Here is a 23,595-nt window from a genome sequence, read left to right as displayed (position 1 = left end):
AGCTATGGCTTTGCAGAAGCAGACTGAAGAATACAGAAGCAATAACATATCTCAGCTGAAAACAGCTCAAAGAGGCTGAGCAATGGACTGCTAAGCAATACAGAATCATACTGTAGCTCTTATGTGAGATGTGGCTGCAGTTGCAGCCATATGTTGGAATGGGACAATGCCACCCCTGCTGTCAAGGAATCCACAGGGTTCATAGCCAAGGTAGGCAGAGGTCACAGGAAGTGACTTGGTCATGGCAGGTCTGCAATCAAACCAGAAACAGAGCAAGCATGCCAGAATAGAAGGCACATGAGACCAGTGTAGTTCCATGCACACCCACCCATTCTCTGAGCTGTGTGTTTCCTACTCTTTACTCCATGCTATGAGAGAGGATTGTTGTCTCTTTCAAAGATATGTCATTATCTGAATCCTCTCTAGACAACAGCATCCAACCCTTCCATGCCTTTCTGGCTTGTGAGGTCAGGTATACAGATCACAGTTACAAGGACAGATTTCAAGGGATCTTTCTGGTGTCACTTCTTGCAAAAGTTACTCAGCACTTAGAGAAGGGATGCTTACCTGCAGTTCTGTATGCCATTTCTTACCTCTGAAGAAGTTTCCATAGTGTGAAGAAGCAGTGGAGGCCATTTGCTCTGTGGAGGAAGGGGAGCCAAGCACAGAAACGCAACTGGCAGGGCAAAGGCCTCACCAGCCAGGGCCCAGCCCTGCAGCACCCAAACAAGACAAGCAGGGCAGGCCTAGAGGTGATAGCCAGGTTCAAAGAGTCAAGATCTTCCAGTAGTGAGGCAGGTCCAAGATAAAGCCTCAACGTCAGTTCACAGGTCAGGATCAGGCCTGGTGGAGGTAACAAGGGTCACATACACAGTCCAGCAATTGCAGGGCATAGCCATAGCAATGAGACAGGCTCAAGGTGAAGATGGGAAGTCACTCCATGCACTGGGGTGTCCCCATCAGAGGGATCTGTAGCCAGACATAGCTATAATTGAGCTGGAAACTAACACCAGCACAGCTCAGACATGAGCAGAGGCTTCCAGGGCTGAGCTTATATAGAGCTCCTGGGCTCATGGGCAGGGATTGTGGGTGGAGACCCCAGGTGAGTCTCATCAGGACCATGAGGCCTATTAATGCACTCAGGGCCCTGATACATGGGTGCAAGCAGTCCTTTATAGGCTGGCTTGATAGTTCTCTGCTATAAAGCCTTTGTAGGTGATGTTGTGATAATCTAGATTGGAAAAGCAACTTTGTTTTTAAACATTCTGCTGATCTGTTGTTTAGAAGCTGTATGAGGAGAGAAAGACAGCTATTTACTGGTCTTGACTATAACTTAGGACTAGGACTGTGGGGCATGCTTGTGTGAAAGTGCCTCGGCTACAGCCTGGGGCTTTAACATTCATGTTTCTTCCTTAATTCTTCTAGTTTATCAGAGGTGTAAGTGGATGGATAGGCCAACTGAAGTGGGATAGGTCCCAGAGCATGTCCCAGGTCAACATGTGGCGACTACTTATTACCCCAGGTGTGTCCAGGTTAGGATGAGACTTCTGCATGTTAGAGACTTTGCTTGGAAGTGACAGAAAAGTGGGAGCACGCTCTTCCAATACAGATCGTGAAATACTGGGTGCATGCGTCCCATTTACAATCACAGGAGTTGCAGGTCTGATTCCTTGCTTGAGACACTGAAAATATACCCAAAGGAGTCCACATTAGCAAAGCCACAAACCACATTAGAAAAACCACAGAAGCCAATTTGGCACTCAGACCTTCTGTGCTCCTGGCAAAAATCCAGGACTCAGCTAGGGCTGCAGCCCCTGTCCCTATCCAAAGGGCAGGCTCAGCTTTCAGCAGGTTGTATGCAGTGCAGCTGATGGGAGCTGTCTTGGTGTCTCTGTCTGGACTGTGTAAACATCAGCCTCTGATTTTGGCAAAGAAATCCCGGATGTTCATAAGTAAGGGCATCCAAGTCTTATTTTTTCCCTGTCCTCAACAGAAGCACTCACTGTCTCTGAACCCAACTGTTGCAATCCTGTTGCTAGAAAGGTGGCTGATGCAACATAGACTTCAGTGCATGGGGTGATAAATGGGTGTTAGAGACTACTGAAACATGCATCTTTTGGGGGTACAGGAAACTCCAGAGGAAAAAAAAAACCTGAAGCGGGTAAATGGACTGGGAGAAGAGGGGCCATCAGAGCCAGAGCAAAGGCATTAGAAGTCACTCTATAAGCAAAGCAACCCGAAAAAGCTGTCAGTTGGACTGTGGGAAAGAGCTGATCTCTGTCCTTGTTAGAAGATAAAAGTCTGTAGTAGTGGGCAGCCTCAAGTGCTAGTTTCTGACTGGAAGCATTACTGGAAGGACCCTGGGAGCCTTTTGACGTGCTGACTGGAAGCATTATTGGTGCCTTCATTTGATTCCACATCTATTGCATGATGATCTCATTGGCATTCCCTGCAGTGAGCCCACTTAATCATGCTAACCAAAAAAAAAATAGAAAGCCAGCTCCAGGCATTCTGGTGCCTTTGTACTGCTGGTCCACTACAGCGCTGCATATTCTACACCGCATATTCCCCTGCCCTCACTCAGACAGATTAGAAATGGAAAGGTCCTGTTGTGTCACCTGGCCCTTCTCCCAGCTAATGCAGGGCTGTTCTTTGCACAATCATTTCTTCATATCTTGTCTAGTTCATCGTGCCTTTCTCCCCGAGTCCTGCCAGGTAGGGAAGATGAAGCTGGCATACATACAGGTAGCTGTTTTCCCTCTTATTAGTAGTACCATGTTTTCACTTTAAGAATGCGGAGGGTGTTCAGCCCCTTGATATTTGTAGGCAGTTTATCATCCTTTCCCCCCACTTTTGTACTGCTCAGCCAAGCTGTAAATATTTATGTCTTTTCAGAAATCATTTTCTGCAGGCTCATTTTCTGCCCTTTTCTGAACTGCTTTTAGTCTTTAATGAGGAGCCCAGAATGAGAGCTGCTCTCCAGATGCAGTTACATCATGTTTGCTGGTGGAGCAATGGAGGGAGGGGGGAAGAAAAGGACCTGGTGTTGCCCCTGCTGTTGGCCATTGTTGGACGTCTCCAAAGCACCAAGCTGCTGGAAACTCACTCCCTTCCTGGCATTTGAAGTTTCTCACTCTTCAGGCGGATGGGAGCAACTCAGCTTCAGTCCTGCTTCTCATTCCTCAGACGGTTCTTCTCTTGGTAGCATTTAATCACTGACTCCACTCACTCACTCTCTGCAGCAGGACAGGCAATTCCCACTCCTTTTTTCCTAATATCATCTGGGCCCTGATGTTTCGAGCTGTGTGGCAGAGCTGAACAGCCCTGGCAATCCCCTTTCCCCAGAGGCTGAGGAAAACAGTTTTCTGCCTTTTTCATGTGAATAGAGCACCCTTTCTTCCCTCTTTTTCAAGCTAGCCACAATATTTTCTAACCTCATTTCTGGGCTTTTCAGGTACTCAGTTCTCAGAGTGGGAATGGGTCCGGTTTAGCCTTTTCCCGCCTAGTGGGGCTGGGCAATTTACCCAGCCAAAACCCCCTAATGTCTGCTCCTCTTTCTGTCCTGTAAAGTCCCACTGATTTGCAGTCCATTGTTACCAGAGCTTTTTTGGCTACCCTTCTGCACTGTCAATTCACAGTTATTACATATTTCATGATCACCATGAAATCTTTTTTGGCACTGTTGTCACTTAGGATCTTTGTTCCTTCCAAGTATCCATCTGGAGAAACTGTTTCCTGAGTTTCTGGACTGTGCACACACAGACACAGGTGCACACACAAACACACATTTTGTGAAAAGTATCTAAAATGGAATATCTTTATTGCAGTCTTTTGACATCTGTGGTCGTGTGGGAAGTGTCCGGAAGGCGCTGAAGGTCCTTTGCACCCCACAGGTAAGGAGTCGTGTATTAGGCCAGTTTCCTAGGTGGAACCTTGTTACTATTGAATGATGGAGTTGAACATTGCGCAGTGTATCAGGATCATAGAATAAAATATTTTTTCATCCCATGGCTGGATAAGTTGTTATCTCATGTCAGGGATGTTAGGAACCTTTCCAGCGATCTGCCCCGTCCCAGCTGTGGTAAGGGATTGTTGCTAGTCTGGCCTGTTTTGTCTGATCGAAAGCCTTGTGTAATATGGATTAATCCATTGAGGCCAAAAGCGCAAGAAGCTGACAAAACTTTGTAGTGCAGAGGGTGAGAGAGACTTTAAATAGAGGTCTATAGTGCCTGATGTGCAGTGACATTAAAAGAGATCCTACAGCGCACAGAAATGATCCCAGGCATCGCATTATACAGTACTGATATTTAGATCTGTTGCGGTGAGGTACTGTGACTTCTGTTTGAAAATGGTGAAATCAAAGGCTGTAGAGGAAAGGAACATAATATCCTAGAAGTTTGTTAGAGCTTGCCTTGCTTATTCTGTGGGCTTGGGCTGGTGGTTTTTCCTCAGCATGTTCCTGTTGTCCCTATTACTGTTACAACAGGAGAAGCAACATTTTCATTTCACGTATTTAAAAAGTGGGAAGCCTGTGGGTGCTGCCCCTGTTATTCTTTCTTCTATTGTCTAACTTGCTAATAATAATACCTCCCACTATCTAAACACCTCTGCAAATGATGCTGAATTAATCCTTTCAGCTCCCTGTTGAGCTCATTAAATTTCATTATCATTGCTCCACAAGTGAAGGCACTAAAAGATGGAGTCAGCTCGAGGGGAAAACAAAACAGAGAACACAGAGCTCCAGACTCCCTGTTCGGTGTGCTGGTCCCCAAATCTCCCTTCCCCATACACAGTGACATAGCACTAGTGTCCTTCCCAGGTCATGCAGGGAATCTGGGTGTGAAAACCAGCATCTGTGTGTATGCTTAGCCACAAACCGGATTATCTTGAAACCCTTTGACACTGAGATTTTTTTCCACCTCTCTCTAACAGACCTATGGAGTTCGTGCTACCAGCCAGCAGTGCAGTGAGGCAGGTGACATCTGTGCCATTTGCCAAGCAGAATTCAGGGAACCTTTGATCCTTATGTGCCAGGTAAGACCCCAAGCTTACCATGTCAGATTCCCCCATTGGCATTCATTTGGTTAACTTCTGCAGCTGAGGAGAGGCTGAGATACTTCTAAAATCATTTGCTGGGTCTTGATCTAGGTCCTAGTGGATATTTATGACCCTCTTCCAGATAGCCAGTGATTCATGATAGCTGAGCCACTCTTTAGGGGCTGGTCATAGCTATCGAGATGGAAAAGACCAGCCTCGTAGTCCAGGGACTGCCAGTTGGCAATCCAGACTTTGGTTCTAGAATGCACGACATATTTATCTGACCCTTGTGGAAACTTGCTAGTCAATAGGCCAACTGAATTACGAGCAAGTGCTGTGAGAGGGGCATAGATCCAGGATGAGCCTGATAGGGTGCATGAAAACTGGTGCAGCACTGTGTGATCATGGTCTGGCCTCTGAACACCTGGCCAGGAATAAAAGTAGTTCTGCATATAGAAGTTGGTCAATGCTGCCAGCACCTGGGAATTGTTTCTCCTTTGGTAAACAGTGGCAAAACCTAGAGCTGAAGAGTGGCATGCTCTGAGCCCTAATCTGGTGCTGGTGAAAACTCCTTTGAACACACCATGCTGCCATGGGCTCCGTTAATATGTCAGGGGCCAGCTGAAGGTATTTCCTCGTGGCAAGACTGGTGATGCTTCCCCAAGATTTTCTCTTCAGTTGCTTGTAACTCGGTCAAGCTCTGTCTTTTGGGGTTGAAATTCGGCATCCTGGAGGCTGTCTCTGGCTGTCTGGGTGCGTGCAGGAAAACCTTAGGCAGAATGATTCAGCCATTTTGGGGAATGGAATTGGAGCTCTCTTGTGGTATCAAAATAAAGCTCAAGAGTTTTTTTTGGAGAGCTTTAACATTCCCTTGCTTTGTAACAGGGTTATCAAATTAAAGCAAGTAGGTCACCTGTGCATCAGAAGTGCCTCTTACTATTTCTGTGAACATCTGTGTAGATGTTATCAAGCTGTAAGTCCCAGAGAAGCTATCTTCGTATGTGCTTATCAGAGTGGAGATTTTGATGAGTAACATTTCTGCTGACACCACGTGTTGAGGAGGTCTCCGCTTCTTACAGCTTCCAATACTCCCTTCTTGCCCTATTCCTGCTCTTCCAGTCTGGGGCTAGTTGGGGTTGTGTGCTGGACAGCTGCCCCTCCTGACCTCTGTTTATGCTCAAGGCAGAGTGGAGGCAGAATCCTGTGGTGGCTCACTGTAGAAATGAGAGAAGATAAGGGGTGAAAACTGACATTCATAGAGAAAGGGAAACTGGGACTGTAGAAGGTCCTGACGAGGTCTGAGTGATGTGAGCAGAGAAAAGCAAATGCAGTAATGAGTAGGGGGAAGAAAGGTGGGTGTCTGAGCTAAGTAAAGACTTGTAAAATAACCCAGGGAATTGAGGACGGAAACATGGTAGAGAAAACCCTCTCGACTGCTTTGTTAGCCCACGTGTCCTGGGCCTTTTTCATGTTTCTGTTGCTATATTAAGAAGCAGAGTAACATATCATTAGCTTTGGCAAACTGATGCCCTAGTAGTGCTGGGATTTATTTTTCACATCGTGTGAGTGCTGCTAATTAGCTGCACTGTCCGCCTGAACTGGGATCGTTACACTACTGAGTGTGCACACGTAGTGAGAAGAGGGACCCCCTGCCCGCATCGTGATGATGCCCTTTTGTCTCCACAGCATGTGTTTTGTGAAGAGTGCCTCTGCCTCTGGTTTGACAGGGAGAAGACCTGTCCTCTTTGCCGTTCTGTCACAGTAGAAACCCTGCGTTGCTGGAAAGATGGCACCACTTCTGCTCATTTCCAAGTGTATTAAAACCAATACATCCCACCAAATGGAATAGCGTGTGCGGAGAGAAGAAAAAGCTGGAAAATCTGGTGATCCCATGCCCCTATTTAGTTGCCTGTGGATTTGTTGTCTTAGTCTTTCTTCCAGCTCTGTTCCTCCAGGAGCCAACAGAACAACGCTTGTTACTAGCCAGAAACTTTATCCTCCAAGGCAAGAAAGATGGTTTTTATGTTATGGCAAACTCCATGGCTAAGCTACAGCCAAGATTTTTTTCTTGGTTATAAACTGCCTGGGATGTTTCCTTTTTTTCTATCCTTTTAGTGTAGATAAATATTGTGTGTATAAGGAAAGCATACTGTGAATTGCATGTGTGTAATCTGGTATACTGGAAAAAAGCTGTCCTCCTCTGGCTCAGACCACTGGTGAGATTTTTCACATTAAATGGCCCTCGCTTCCCTGAATCTGTGACTTTGTAGAATTACACTGTTGCTGTTATACTACCTTTGAGAGCTCTTCCAAAACAGTGCTTGAGAACCACGTGCCCAAAGTTTGATTGGGGTTGGAGAAACATGGGTTCCCAGCAGCTGTGTTTTTGCAATTGATTCCACAAATTGCACGTATCGTCATCTTAATAAAATCTTAAGGAACTTGGGAAAGACCATGCTAGTGAAGCTGGAAACGACACTTGCTTTTATTGGGAATGTTTTTCCTCTTTAGCTTTCATGATCAGACTTTCTAATTTGCTAGCATATGGGGAGAACAGTGGGAGGCAGGGAGAGATTAAAGTCAAGTGTGATTTGCTAGGTGAAAAGTTAAGGTCCTAACCAAGAGCATCTCACAAATCCAGTGTCTCTGCAATATGTGCCTCAGCGCAGCTGCTTGAGGCAAGGCTTACCGCCTTTGAAAACCAGCACCACGCAGCATCCAGAACCTGCCTGGGTCCAAAACCAGAAAAAAATGTGCTCTCACACAGCACTGAGCCCATCCAGCACGGCTGATACCAGAAATGCTGGGGCATCAGGATACAGGGTCCCCTGGAGAGACCGGGTTTAGTAAGACTCACTTGCTTACTCGAGGGCAGAATTACACAGAGGCAGTGCATTGCTTGGGGAGCCAGCCTGCTTTATACACAAGCTGGATAATCCACCTGTGATGGTGGAGACTTGACTGTAACACCTCTGCTTCAGAACAGGCTCTTCGAGGAGATACCCTGTGTTGTTGCCAGGCGAATTGCCGTACTCTGCATTGCTGCAATCTCCATCTCTGCCCAGGGTGCTGCAGGGGCACTTGCGTGGAAATGGAGTTGCTGTTTGTTCGCTGGAGCTTTCTCTTTCCCTAAACAACCCCTGCTTTTTGCTGCACGCCCAGAGAAAGAGCCTCATTAGGCAATCGGGGCATCTTCCGTGCTCATTACTCTGGAAATGGCCGTAAGGTTACAATCCCACTTGAGTGGATAATCAGGAAGAAGCGTACCTGGGGGAAATGAGCCTCTGTGTATGTACTGACTGCCGCCTTCCCCTCCTGCTGTGAAACTCCACAGGGAGAAGAATTAAAGCAAACAGGAGGTAATGGTAACAGGATTAAGGCTCAACATTTCTTTGGAAATAATAGTTCAGTATGGCCAGAGGAGAAATTATGAGAGGCAGAGCCTGAGCAGGGAAGATAGTCCAAATCTGGCTTGAGAGATACAGGGAAGCAGAAGAGGAAAAGCTTTGCTTTTCAAAACAGTGATTTGATTCTTGTCAGATGGATCTCATGAAAGTGGAGAACTAAGCCAAAGAATCCAGTAGCTATCTCCAATGGGAATAGCCTTACCAAAAGACAGTTCGGTAAGGAAGCAAGCAAGGTTTTCAGTGGGCTTAAAATATTGTTATGTACGACAGTCTGGTGTGTTCTCCAGGAAAAGGGAAAATTACTGATTCTGTGGGCAGGCAATTTATGAAAGGTTTCAGCATCAGCTTTCAGTGCCATGCCAATTCATTAAAGGGTTGGTGGTATCTGCTTTCAAAGTGTGTGAAAAACCACTTCTGAGTTTTCTTCTAAAAGCTCCTGGAAAATGTATTTGGAGAAGTGTCTGAAAAGGTCAGTATGAGCCTAACAGTACAGATAGCATTTGATACACTGTTTGGAAATTACTAGTTTTTATTTGGTGATAAGGAAGGCAGGCAATCAAAGGGAAAGGAAGGGAAATATTTCTTGCTATTCTTACAGTCCTTTTTCTTTACTTTTTTTTTTTCTGTATTGAATGATCTTTCCCAGTTGTCAGTGTAAGAAAAAGGGGAGTATCATCATCATATACTTGAAACACTTTGCTACAGCCCAGGGACTCAGAAAGACACGGTAAGACTTCACACCAGCACACAGTGGAAGAATCACCACATACCTCAGATGTTTTTGGTACCAATGTAAGAACCTCTGCGCCGCCATCATAATTTTATATAGAATTTCTTATGATTAATTTTTCTTTTGCTTCATCTCTGTGATTTCTTCTTGATTTTTGCTTTCTGTCACTATTACAAGGCAGCATTCTGACCCCTGTACAGAAGTCTGGCTCCTCTGATGATGTGCTTCAGTGGTATCTGACACCTGTGTGCTGGTAACCCGTTCTGATTCTCCTTTATCTCAATAGAAATCCAAGAAAATTGCTGTTTGGTTAACCTTTGAGACAAAAGGCTGCTGTTGCCATTCAAACAGATAGCTCAGTGACAAGCTGCAGCACTGTCATCTGTATCTGAGACCTTCACTATGGAAGAGCCTGTATCTGAGAGGGCTTGGGTGCCTGAGACTCGCTGGGCCATCCAGTGCTCCACTTCTCTGTTAAAATTAAGTAGTGCTAAATGGAAGGTGAAATTTTGTGCTGAGGATATTTATTCTACTGGAAGCATAACAAAGATCAGCTTAATTCATGCAAGATTAAAGAATTTACTTCAGCCCACTATTACACAGCTGTTAAATTAAACCAACTGGCCTGGGCACTGTGGAATAAACAGCTCTGTGCTGTTAACAGTTTGTCAAACTCTCCCCCCTCGGGTGTCTTATGGTGCTGGTTTTGTGAGGCAGGACAATTCTACCCTCTCCTAGAACATGACATTTGGACCAGAAAACATACAGGGGAAACTTCCTAATGACAACCGATGAGAAACTTCTGTTGATTTCCATGGGAAGACAGATGGGGTTGTGGAGAAAAAAAAAAAAAATCCGCTTAAATTTCAGAGAGGAAATAAAAACTGGAGCCTTTTTTTGCCATTGAACAGTTGTTTTTCTTTTTTTTAATAAAGTCATTATAAATATGTACAAAGAGTCTCAGCATATGAAATTCCTTTTACAAAAGAGAGAAGCCACATCCAACCATAAAGAGGAGCCTTCACGAACTCCTACCAGCAGTGAGCATATGCTTTGCTCTTGCTTTGGTGAGGGTGGAAACTTGCACAGTGACTCTGCAAGAGTTTACATCCAAATAGTACTAAATTGGTAATGTGCAAGGAATTGTGTATCCACTGCATTTCGTCTGTTTTATTCTGTTAGCAATGCATCTGGGAGCAGACTGAAAAATTTGCAAATGTCCTAAGGACTAAAGATGATGGGAAGATTTTTTTTTTTTGTGATAAACTGTGTCTTCAAATTGATTGGAAAGGTTATGCTGTGAATACCCATGAAAACTAAATCCCATTGTAGTTGGTTTTGCTCTCTACTTAGGTGGCATCTGTAACTAATAATATATGTAACTAATAATGGCAGTTCAATACCCAGATGCTTTCAGTGAATACTTGAAAAGCTCCAAATTCACTTCCTGTAAATATTAAAAAACTTGTGAAATTCAAGTACTCAAGTATTCATGCAGAGTGAACACTGAAGAAGTGTGATCGGAGCTACATGAAAATTCACTCTTGCATTCAAATAAATATTGTCAGAAAAAATATTCACGTCTTTTGTATTTCGTAGTTTTAAATTTCTCTTGCAGATGGGGAATGGAAATTCTGCAGCTTTGACTGGAACAGTCAGCGTTTTCCCACAACTGCTAAGGGCAGAGCTGTTTGGAAGACCTGAGTTTGGGAGTGCCGTTGGGGTATGTGCTGATGGAGATTCTTGCTACGCAGATGGCGCGTGACTCAAGCCAGTAGGATTGGCAGAGGAAGCAGCACAGAAGTGTCTTATGCTGGGAGCAGGGATATACCTGTACTGTGAGCAAAGACAGAACGAAAAGGGCTTGCGGGTTCGCAGCAGGACAGAATTAAAGACCAAGGTAGGAGCAACATGCAAGGATTCCTCTCCTCCATCCAGAGTAGCTGATACACTGGTGTCTTCCTAAAGAAGATCAAGTCTCACGTTATTTCGCTTTTGGATTTTGAATTAACATGGCCGCTGTCTCCTAACCTTTTGCACTGAGAGACAAACCAGTTCAGCTCAGCGTACAGCAAGCAGTGCCTTGCAAAGCGTTCTACAAGAATGAGGCTGATTTTGAAGCTTGGATTCAAAATCAAATCTGCTGTAAGTAGATTTAGAATGGAATCATAGAATCACAGAACGGTTAGGGTTAGGGTTGGAAGGGACCTCAAAGATCATCTAGTTCCAACCCCCCTGCCATGGGCAGGGACAGCCTCCGCTACACCAGGTTGCCCAAAGCCTCATCCAACCTGGCCTGGAACACTGCCAGGGATGGGGCAGCCACAACTTCTCTTTTGCTCTAAGAAAAGTTGTGACGATATCGTTCACGTGTTGCGGAGGTAGAATATAGCCAGGAGGTTTTGACATGGACAAAATATGTTGTGGGTCCAGCATTTAACTTGGAGCCACAGGTAGTTTGTTATATATAACTCAGACTTCCATGGACAGACGTTTTAAGACCGTTTGTAGGAAAATTCAATATTAAGGTAGACGTACTATGCTGTCCTCATCATAAGCCATTTTGTACACGGTAATGCAGTTTTTCAGAAGCGAAAGATCTCCTGCAGTTTTGCTTCCCGATTCTCCGTTTCCCCCCCTCCAAGTGAGATTCTCCTTTGCCTGCTACAGCGATAGCAATATTTAACCAAATTGTTTCCTCTTGTGAAGCAGCAGGGAAAAGTGCCTGATTCCAAGGTGTGTGTGGACATAGAAACTTCACTGCTTTAACCGAATCTGGTTTTAAACAATTCCATGAGAAGGTACTGTTTCTGCTTTTGCAATGGAGTTAAGACCCTTTAATTTTAGCATGATATAGAAACAAAGCAAATTCACAAATCAGACTAAACTGATTTAACAAGCGTTTCTGATTTAAGTAAATGGCTTTAGTAGTGGGCTTGGCTTAGCTAAAATAGGGTAATTTCTGCATGCCAACGTGTTCTAAAACAGAAGTATGTTGGGTTTCTCGTTCCTCATCACTGGCAACTCACTGATTTTGGTGATTTGCTGTATGTTTTTATGGGGTGATGCCTCTCCTGGGCACATGACAGTGGTACGATACAGGAGGCATTGCTGTTCCTGTACCTACCTGTTTAGGAGGTAGAACTGGTCCCATCCCGTATTTTTTAACCTGCTGAAAATAGTTCTAAGAAAGAAGAGGAAGGAATCTGGAATTAATGAGCTAAATTCTGTCCTGGGTGTACCCCAGCTGTCTGCAACCAGACAGCAGTGCTACCCTAGAGTTAATTTGGCCAAAGGACTTACTTTAACAGGCAGGGGGAGAGAAGCTGATTAGTAGTCCACACTAGGCTGCTTTTTTAACTTGAAATATGAAGTTCCAATATGTGATGGGAGCTATCTTGGTGGAGTGCTGCTTTAAAAATTAATAAAGACTTTCCTCACAGCCACATTATGCGGTGTTCTATATAGACTATGATCTCATAACCTCCTCCTCTGGCTTGCACACGCACCGTCTGCTGAAACCTAAGATGAGGTCTTTTTTTTCATTTAGAGAGCACTCCCCGGTCTTCACGGAGGCGCAACTGCGAAGCTAATCAAAATCAATGACTTCTTGGCTGCTGTAAAAAAAAAAAAGGAGTGAGAGAGAGGAACTGTGCTGGTTTCCTACCCATTAGTACGGTACAGCAACCCCCCACCACCTCACACAGCTGTTGCAATACAGTAAGAACAGCACTAGGGGAGTATACAGCATGCTTTCTTTTCCAATACAAACATCAACCAGGGTTAAATCAGAGATTTTAAAAAGGATAAAAACACCCCTTGTCAAAAAATGGAGGCATTCAAGAATAGCAATTACACCAGAAAATGTAAGGCTTTGACAAATACATACCCTCTAGTAATTCGATTTATGTACAGTGAATGCTGGCTATAAAGTCCTGGGAAGCTGTTTCTCTACCAAAGCTTGCTTGACCCAGCAACTAAGAGATGAAAGTCTCCAAAACTTAACCCTCGGTTCACACTCAACATCTGAATTAGAACTACAAAAGTGAAGCAGATCAGGATTAAAGCAGGATTTGGTGTACTGGACCTGCTCTTGTTTACACTTGGAAAGCACCACAGATGTTGTTTCATGACAATAACAAGAGGCAGCACGTGTCTTCTAACATTTTTGCTGAATGTTGAGAACCACCAAGGAGGAGACTGATCCCCTGGGAGTTCTGGGGTTTTGTGTTTTTAACAGAAAAGCCTGTTCACGGTGGTTGGGACTGAGGGACGTTAGACAATCACTTTGCTACTGAGGTTGATCATTCATTCAAGAGGCTCTCCCAAGGTGGGGACGCTACGGTAAGGACAGAACTTTCCTTCCTTTTCCTTCGCTGTGCTGTAATGTTTCAGGGGAAACGACTCTTTGGGAAAAATGCTACGAGGAGTCTCAAGGCTGCAGACCCAAATAGCCAGTGTGGCAGGAAAACCAACGGCAGTGCAAACTGCATGCACTGAAGATGGGAGGGAAAATGGCATAATGCATATTCCAGGTGAGGAGTTTATTAAACATTCAGAACTCGGGAGCTAATAATTGTTAAAGGTGAGGAAGATGTGGGAGAGCCCTCTCTCTTGCACTGGGAGATGTAAGGCAGCCCCTACGCCAGATGGGCTGTCCCAAGGCTGCCTCTGTGCACCCAGGGAGCACACACAGGGTGAGGGATGATCACGTAGGGGTGGAGGGAAGACTGCAGGCTGCGTGTCCTGTACAGCACTGTGACGTGTTCAGTCTTCCCGATCAATTATTTTCTGTTCAAATTTGACTTGTGCAATACCGTAACCACAATTTCACATCGTCATTTGAGTGATTTGCAGAAAAGTTGTATTTTTTAAGACTATGACCGACCCAGCAGTCACTAATCCAGCACTTGCAACACTGCTGAAACCAGCTGAGGCTCCTCCTTTTGCTAGAAGAATTCTTATTTCAGTAGGAGACTGAGCCAGGAAGGAGTACAGGATGCTGAGTATGACTGAGCACCAGGCCAAAAATGGCAGGAAAATGTTTTATCGGTCCCTGTGGTTCTGAGACCATCCAAACTCTATCAATAGACAAACTACACTTAGCTACATGATCCCTCCCAACACTGCACATAATATAAAGTAGGGCAAGGTTATTAATTAGGAACAGTTTGCTCTTTCAGCATTGCCCTTTCTGCTGTTTGTGAATTGACTTGGATCAATAATACGCACGAATATCTATGCAGGGGCCCAAAACACATCGGCGAGTATTCGATAAGGGGAGAATTTAGCTTTTCGGTTGCTTAGAAACATTTCTTCTGCAGTAGTGAAAAATGCAATGTTTGACTGGGACGTAGTGACCGCTCGGCTTGGTCCTTGACTGGGCGAGGGTTAGGAAGTATTTTTAAAAGACAAGGAGCCAAACTTCCTTTGGAAATTGGGTTCTTAACATTCCTTTATACCTTTGAAAATTCCCACCTGCCGTGGGAGGGTCAATTTTCTGGTGCAAATATCTGAAGCTGGGAAAAATGTTTTTGAAGAAATGTGCATAATAATTACTGTAAATAGCATCTGGAAGGTATCCTGAATCTGACAGGTAGTTTTGGCTGCAAGAAAAAAAGCGCTCAGTACTAGACCGAAAAAAGCCCTTTGATGAAGGACAAATTCTCCTGTTATCCCCTAGTCTATTGATTAGTCTAGATATAGTTCTCTTCCCTGGATTCAAATCCTGGGATTTCAGACTGCTTAAATCATCATCCAGGAGAATACCCAGCTCCAGAGCTGTAGGAGATTCCGCACCGGCAGACTGGGACATGTACACTGCAGTGAAAAGAGCTGGTGTGTCTTTGCCACCTCAGGGAATGCTGCTTCCTAAGCTCCGAACCGTTAAAAGAAAAAGAAGTGCCCCAAAGAAAATTAGTTTTATAAAGTTCTGGGCTAGATCATTTGTTTTGTCTTAATTTATGCAGAGATTGAAAGAAAGAAAAAAATAGCACCTTCTCAACAAGTAGTATTTTTTTGCTATCTTGTGTATAAATATTAATAACCAAAATAGATTTCTCCTTGTTCCATGTTTCAGAACATCCTCTTGGGGAAACTGTAGCACCACAGAGAGGCAGTTTAGCCCCAGACAAATATTAAATGTAGCACCAGAGAAACTAGAGTCATAAGAAAAGCTCATCTCACCTGGTGCTATAGCGCTTAATATATACACACACAAACTGTCTGTTGTCCAAGCTGCTAAGCACCTGTTGCCCCACCACCACGGCTAGGACATGCCCATTTTGCAGCAAGTTTGGTCTCGCAAGATACTACTTAACTCTGGACGGACAGATTATTTTTCATCCTGCTGCATTGACAGGAATGTTTATGTTGCCATAAACACGGTGCAGTGGAGAAAATGCTAGCATGACAGCAAGGACATCACTAATCTTTTGACTCAGACTGCAGGAGCATGAATGCTCAGACCACCATCATCTACAAGGAATGTTGCTTACGTTCTCAACAAGGCATGCACGTTTTAACGTATGCATACAGGAGGGTTTACATTCTTCTATATATAAGCATGTATGTGTCTCTGTTTTGCTGCTGGGCCCTTGAACAGCTCCTTCCGTGCAAATCCTTCTTCACGTTGCCCAAAGCACTTCCAACATCTTCCACTTCTTTATCTCCACTCTTCACAGCTGCTGCTCAGGCTCTGGATTCCCTGTAGGAAAAGGGGAAACAATTTTCTCCAAGGGCACAGGGTTTTCTCCAGCCTAAGAAAGCAAAAGAATTGTGTTTGGGTTTAATTATATTGATGCATTGGTTACAATAAAAGCTTCTTTTAAATTTATGCTTGAACCCTCCTGCTAAATTTACTGACGAGAAGAGGTATATAATTTATGGGGATGCTGGTTTTGTGGTTCAACACAAGAGATTACGCCTTTATCCCTGCGCTGCGGCAGGATTTGTGGTGTGCCCTCTTTCGCAAGGCTCGTTCTTTTGGATGCTCCATCTTCATTTACATCACGTTAACGAAAACGTTAACTTTTAGGGAAGCCATTAATTTTGTTACAGGTAGGCGATGGGGTGCACTGAGTATCACAGGAGACCAGAAGAACTCACTCATTCCTGGTTCTGCCACTGATTAGATTTGTGGCCTTGGGCAAACCACTTCTTTCAGTTGCTGCTGTAAAATGGGGGCAGTAATAACTTATTTCCCTCATAGGTGGGCTGCAAGCCTTAATTAATAAAGTGCTCACAGAAAGGCACCCATCTAAGTGCAAATTAGCAGGAGAGGTGCCCAAGGGGCATCTACTATGAAATTCCCGTTTCCCGCACTGGTGTGTTGATACCAGCGTTTGCTGGGGTAGGTCCCATCTTCCAGACTGTGTTGTCGAGCTCGCACAGACTGTGACAATGAGCGATCTTACAAAAACCTCAGTGGAGACATCTCTGCTGGCCCCTCCCTCAGTTTACAGTCTTGCTTTCCAGTTTCGAGGCATCTGAAGCAACAGTGAAAATGGCTTGAAGGCCTAAAGCCAGAATGAATCATCTAGACTTGAAGCACATTTTCCTTTCTCCTGCTGTGATCAAGGCTACCGGCTAGCCACACGCCTTCTGTGGCTTCTGCATCTGCGTGCACGCGGACTTTCACACACACCCCCGCTCGCTGGGAGTACTGGAGGTATTATAAAGGTTCTTTATAATACCTCCAGTATGGTTGAAGGTAAATAGGAAAGCTGTTCAGAAAGTATGAATATGGTAATACTGGCTACACAAAACCAGCCAACAGAGCACAGACAGTCAATAAACAGCTGTCGGTAAGTAGCCCAGAGTTTGAAATGCGTCCCCGTTCGGTCTCCTGGCCTGCACACGTGGGAGACAGCCCTTCCTGCAGCCCTTCCCGCAGCCCCGCGCTCCCACACAGGCCTCCTGGGATCTCAGCCCGCACTGGCACAACTGCACGCTTGGGTCTCGGCCGATGCCGAGCACAGACAGACAGACAGACAGCACCATGGCTTCCTCTAGACCTGTGAAACGTCAGAAGGAGGCGATTCTGGGCACCTGCATTTCTCATGCAAGATGTTCTTCCAGAGAGGTCTTCATAATTAACCACGTGGGCACTGCTGGGGTGGGACAGCCGGGCACAACCCAACCCGAGCGTAGGGTACGGAGGAACGCGGCTGGCGATACGGGAAGAGCCTGTGGTGCAGTGGCTTACACTCAAATGGAATAAAGACTGGAATAAAGGCTTCAGGACTTCCTCCACAGCAAAACCATTTAATCCTTATTTATTATTTCTCCTGTGGTAGCACTTCCAAATGCCAGCTATGAACCCTTGTCCTCCTGTGCCATCTACAGCCTGCAACAGATCATCCGTGGTGTCGTTGTATTTTACAAACTGTCTCTCTGTGTCACTTAACGTATAGAAAATCTATAAAAACCTGTAAAAGTTGATAAATCCTAGAACATCTTGAACTCCAAGTGATAAATCTGCTCTGGGGCAAGCAAAGAGCTCAGCACAATGTTTATGCATCTCACAAACCTTATCCTAAGAGCTTAAATGGCTCTTAAGTTTTGCATCAGCGTCGTGCTGGCCTTCGGCATAAAGGTGAATTTCATGGAAAGAATAAAAGAGAACCCCAGAATCCTGGCCTTCAGCCCATCTTTCAATAAAACAATTTTGAATATCCTAAGCTGTGTTAAAGCCATTTCTGGGTGCATACTGGCTGCATTGCCAGTATCTGACTCATTAATGGAATATACTTTGAGCCAAATTCTGATCTCATTTACAGCACTGTAAATCCAGGGCAACCCAATTGACTTCAGTGGAGTTACTCCAAATTTCCCACAATAGGCACTCAGCAGATAGATCAAAATTTGGTACTTTGGGTCTGGAAAAGGCTGAGGAAAGCCAAACTACATCCCATTTGTAATACTGGAGTGGATAGTAAGTTGGTAAGAGTGCCAGCGTGTCCCCTCTAGAGCTGCTGAAGCATTGTTTATTTTATGTGTCACTCTTATAATATTGAAACTTGGGGGGGGGGGATTCTCCACTACTATCAAAATTTGTCATTTACTTATTAAAAAAAAGGAACATAGCTGAGTTTCTATATGAAAATGTCTATTGAAAACATGGATGGAAGTGATAAAGAAAAAAATCACTGGCTTTAAATATTTCATGGGAACCAACATGGCCTTTGGTGACGTATCTCTGTCTTCCTGGTCATTTAAGGAGAGGCAGATTCTGCTCAGAAAGTTGCTCTTACTCATTCATTGCGCCTGTTAAGGTTGAGAGACGACAAATCACGTTGGCTGATGTTTGCAAAACCATTTCAGCCAGCCTTGGCACATCCCATTGCTTTTAGAAAGACACGGGTGTCTCGACTTCTCAATGACTTTGAACTCTCCAGCCTAAAATCCTACAGTTTTATCACACAGCCTGCTAAGCTGGTGCTTACCAGACAAAAAAAGAAAGCTGCTCTTCTCTGGGATGCTGAGTAGGATGGGCATGAAATGACTCAGGTTGGGGGTCTCCAGTCTCATCTTAGCATATCTTTGACTAATCTTTATTCAGAGACGGGACGCGAAGCCGTGCTTGGGCACCACCGGCATAAAGCCGTAGGAGAATTTGAGCTCACGTCCCCTAAAGCAGTTGGCAGGAGGAGTTCTGCTCGCGGCTAACGCGGCAGCATGTAGCTTCTTGATTTAAATGGATTACACTAGCAACTCGGTTGGCACGTGTTCCACTCCTAATAAACAAAACAACAGTTATTGATATATTTAAAGAAAAAAAAAATATTTGAGGGTTTGGATTGCTAAGGGAAAGCTCGAGGCAGGGACAAAATGAGGCACTTTCACTTTCTTCCTCACGCAGCAGCAGGTTAATGAGAAAACAAGGGCTGGGCAAGAGCCCTGTCAAATTCCCAAGCAGCCTGCATCCATGTACACTCACACTTCATTAGCATCTCTGTGGGAGATGGAAGGGTAACTTGGAAGACCAGAAAACAATTAGGAGGGAGTCTCAGAGGTCAGAGTAGAACTACTAGGGAAGAACTTGGAAGAATGGTGTGTCCCGGAGATCTCAGCACAGGAAGATTAAGGAACTCGGACAGGGTAAAGAAATATGTTGGGGCTCCAGTCTTTCCACAAAGAAGTGGCCTGCTTGGCTACAGTCCCCCTGCAGAAAGAGGCATTTCTGGGCTGCTGTTTATTTTTTAAAACTCTGCTGCTTGTTTATCATGGAAGTTAATGTCGAAGGTTTTCCTCGTGCAATTTAACTGTGAAGTTGGGGCAAGGGCGGTGGGATTTTGGCATTTATGAGCAGGCTCCTTCTTCCTCAGCTATCCAGGAGGATAAACACCAGCGCTGGCCTCTTTGTGTCAGGGATGCACACGGAGTGCCACACGCTGAATGTTTGTCCTCGTGCAAGTCTGCAGCTGACTGCTGAGCCGGTCGGCTCAGTCCCGCGCTCGCTGTACTGCCTCTGGTCCTTAATTTTCTTTGCGCTCCTGCACAGCTCAGTGTGACATCTCCAGAAATCTTATCAACCCAATTTTAATACAGATAATTAACTGCACTGAGACTTTGGACAGAGTGGCTCTGCATGAACCTCGAAGCAAACAGTGGGGGGAATTACTGGCAACACAGTGGGCACAGAACCAGGCTGGTGAAGCTGGCAGGGACAAGTAGGGTTTGATTTTAATACCCTGCCACTTCTGAACTAATAGAGCGAAATACAAGTGACATTGTATGCCAAACTGGCACATGACAACTATACTTCATGCCCTGGCTGGATATTTCAAGGTGATGTCAGATTATATATTATAAAGCTGCCATGTGCAAAGCATTCATCCCCAAATCCAAAACATGGTCCGCAGATACAAGAAGTTGGTCACACGCCGCGGCCCTAATCCTGCTTTCACTGGCATCACCTGGGGGCTGTGAGAGCGGGACAAGCTCCCTGGTACACAGGATTATTCCCTGAGCTGCACTGTTGTGTAAAGCCACAAGGACCTGAGGGAACAACTACCAACCTTCTTCCTCAGAAACAGTACGTACGCTCACGGCAGCCAATGCAAAATGTCATTACCACCTGAAAGCAGGAGGGAACTCTAGTAAGCCCCGCTGGAACTGGCCTTTTCCTCTAACTTCTCTGTTCCTTCTGCAGCCACCAGATCACAAGACAAATGCTGACTTTGCAGCGCATGTATTACAAGTTACTCTCCTCTTACAAGATGTTCCATGAAATTCCAAGATCACAAGTGCTCAGAGCCTGGACTACCCACCTTGTTGCACAACAATGTTATTATCACTGCAGAACGTCTCTGAGGATGGCAGGAAACTACGTATCTTGTTCAGAAACACTCTGCTGAGTTAATAAAACACTGCTGTCTTACTACATCTCTCAGTCTAACCCAGCTCACTGCACTATCACTTGGGCTCTGAGATACTGCAGATAATCAGGTACCTCCACTGGTGTGAGCTAATTACTATTCAGGAAGAACAGAAAAGATTCTTAACAGCAAAAATAACCCAGAAGCTGAGGTGTAGATGATATATTTAATTATTCTGGGGCTGCATTGTATTTACATCTGCAGCTTGGTCACTTGTGCCTTAGCAGCTTGCCAGGAGTCGGACAGGTCAGTCCGCTGTGCACAGAGGCAACCAGGAGACTGTCACTAGCTTGTTATTCTCCCACGCCTGGCCTCTTCATCCCTGAAACTGCTTCACATCCCACACAAGGATCTTCTTTCCAGAGCCTTACATTTGTATTTGTGTCCACGAAGCCTCAGAGCACTTGGAGGCAGCGCAGCATGTCCTGTCTGCGCAGCCTTTGAAGCTGCGAGGAAGCACCGTGCATGCTGGAGGAGCTCTCCTCGGTTGTGTTGAAGATAATGCTTTGCTTTTCTACAGTGTCTTTAGCAAAGCAATTTGTAAGGAACTGGTTATCGTTGGACCTGAAGTGCAGAAAGCCAGATGGAGGTGAGGGCTCCGCAGAGTCAACAGCAGAAGCGATTAGGAAAAACAAAACAGTACCTGCCTAACCAAAGCTATGCGAACCTTCACAAAAACCGAAAATCCACACAGCTTTGGCCTCGTGGGATCTCCAGGAAGGCTGGGATGAGTGTGTGCATGGATCCATGGGGCGAGCGGACGGGCTCTCTCTGCCACCCCTTCCCACCTGTCACCTTCTCCACAAGGGACAAAGTCCCAGACTGGGCAGGAAGGAATTTCCCTGGGCTTGTTAGAAAGAAAAGGGCACTTGAGACACTAGATAAGGGAGATCACTGCAGCCCTTCCTGGATTTCAACTTTTTTTCAGCTCAGAGATGCAAGTCAGTCAGACGGGTGAGTTTGATTCCAAACACTGGAATTAAACTTGCCACAGACTGACAGGATGGGAAAGATCTCCAAGCTCTGCTCCTGACCACAGTCCCCCATCTCTAACCACTGCCCCACACCACCGACACTCTCTGAGAGCTTTGCTGGGCACAGCTCTGCAGACACCATCCCAGAACCTCTATGCTGACGATTTCATACAAATTGAGGCTTTGATTCACAAAAAAAAAAATAGTTGTTTTCTGGTTTTGTTTTCAAAGAAAGCTTCCCAAAGGTAACCAGCTGAACCTCCTGACGGATGCAGCCGTGGTGGCTCAGACAGATGACAACAATGTTCCCCCTTCCCCTACACCAGTGCATGCACACACGCACACAGGTACCTGCTGGAAAACCTTACTTTTGCACTCTCTTGATAACCACACTTTTCCCCACACTACACATATGTATCTAACTGTATTTCACGCACCTAAAAAGCATGCCAGATATTTTGCAACATAAGACCTGATTCCTGACAGCCAAGGTCTGGCCCAGGAGTCGCAAACAGCCCAGTTAAGCTGAAATTGTTCAAGGTCAGCCCAGTACTGGTGGCATTTTTCAACTCATTTTAAGCTCCTGTCTGAACCCTATCCGAGCTGGTGGGATTTGAGCGTACGCTGAAAGTTAGACACGCACCTAAGGTCTTTCCTGAACATCGACAGACACTGGGGGACATTCACAGATGTAATTCAAAGCACCCAAAACAGGAGTCCTTGCTCCTAATGTCTGTGGGGAGAAATCCACGTCCCAGAGAGCACTTCAGAGCACCCAAAATCTCTGAGGTGACCCCACATGTGCTCAGATATTGCCCTAGGCTGGAGCCTTACATTTTAAGGTATTTATGACAATTCTTGTCCCCCCTTAGAGGGGCTGTGAGCAGCCCTCCTGCCTAAGCCTTGATCCCTATGAGATTCCTGATGCTCCCAGGGCGGAGGATGCAGAGCTGTCCCCACCAGCCCAGAAGGTGTCACCAGGAAGGCAACAAGGGTTACAGGACCAAGAATGTCCGGTGTCTCTACTGCTGGTTTGCTCTGTGGCTCTGGAGCACAGTTGGGACTCTGGGAACCAGCAGTGACTGGGCTTGAACACTTTTCCCTGGCTGGTGGCCTGGGACCCCTCTTGGAGAAAGCCTCCAGCACTGGGCAATGCATTATTCAAAGCACAGAGCCAGGCACAGCCAGCCAAAGTCCCAGGCTGCCCCGCTGGATGGTCCTGTGGTGACATCCCACCACCCAAGGACCTCAGCGTTGGGTGCCCCGCAGCACCCATGGGTCTAAAGCCCACCGGGGGATGGCAGGACACAGGAGAAGTTCCTCCACTCACAAGAGGGCTGGATGCTTGGCAGGCTCGGCCGTGCATCCGGGCCAGGAAGCTGCGAGCATCCTCCATCCCCCATGGTCGGCAGTCACGGTGACGTGGGACCTGCTCCCATCCCCCCGAGCTGCCCCGCGCCGCTGCCGCGGGCCCGCTGGGGCCACAGGCTCACCCAGTGCGGGCACGGAGCTGGAACTGCCCTGCGAGAGCACGGACGGCCCGGGCGGAGGGGAGGCACAGGGCCGGAATCCCGGAAAGTTCGGGAAAGGGAAAAGGGGGCGTTTGGGGAGTCCTGGGAGAGGGGAAGTCGAGAGGAGAGGACAGGACAGCACAGGACGGGACGGGACAGGGCACGTCGGTGCGACCTGGCACCGCCGGTACGGGCAGCCCCGTGCGCCAAGCGCTGCCGCGGCCGCGACCCGCCGCCGCCCGGCGAGTACCGCGGACAGCGCGCGCCGCCGGGCCGCCCCCCCCCCCGCCAGCCCCGGGCCGTACCGCGCCGGGCCCCCGGGCCGCATCCTGCCGCGCCGGGCCACCCCACGCCGGGTCGGGCCACCCCACGCCGGGCCGCGGCGCGCCGCGCCGTACCGATCCCTGCCCTGCCGCGCCGCGCCGAGCCCCGACGGCCGCCCAGCCGTCCCCATCGCCATCCCCGCCGCCGCCTCGCCCCCTCCCCGCCGCCCGGTGCGGTGCCGACCTGTTGCGCGTCCCGCCTGCTCCCCGCTCCGGCCAGCGCCCCTCTCGC

The 23,595-nt window shown here is 46.5% G+C and overlaps 1 protein-coding gene across 1 annotated transcript in view; it reads left to right on the top strand.

Annotated features, from left to right (window-relative positions):
• The window catches only part of RNFT2 (ring finger protein, transmembrane 2), a 34,860-nt gene extending 24,759 nt beyond the window's left edge, over positions 1–10,101 (top strand). The window contains exons 9-11 of the mRNA XM_086623236.1: positions 3,828–3,893; positions 4,933–5,034; positions 6,724–10,101. Coding sequence (XP_086479362.1) covers positions 3,828–3,893; positions 4,933–5,034; positions 6,724–6,858 — 303 coding nt within the window. The 3' untranslated portion in view covers positions 6,859–10,101. The remainder of the gene's footprint in view (positions 1–3,827; positions 3,894–4,932; positions 5,035–6,723) is intronic.
• Positions 10,102–23,595: the final 13,494 nt, after the last annotated feature.

Source organism: Tauraco erythrolophus, chromosome 19, assembly GCF_009769465.1.
Source record: "Tauraco erythrolophus isolate bTauEry1 chromosome 19, bTauEry1.pri, whole genome shotgun sequence".
Classification (NCBI taxonomy): Eukaryota; Metazoa; Chordata; class Aves; order Musophagiformes; family Musophagidae; genus Tauraco; species Tauraco erythrolophus.
Note: the sequence above shows the minus strand (reverse complement) of the source record. Positions and strands in the feature narration are given on the sequence as shown.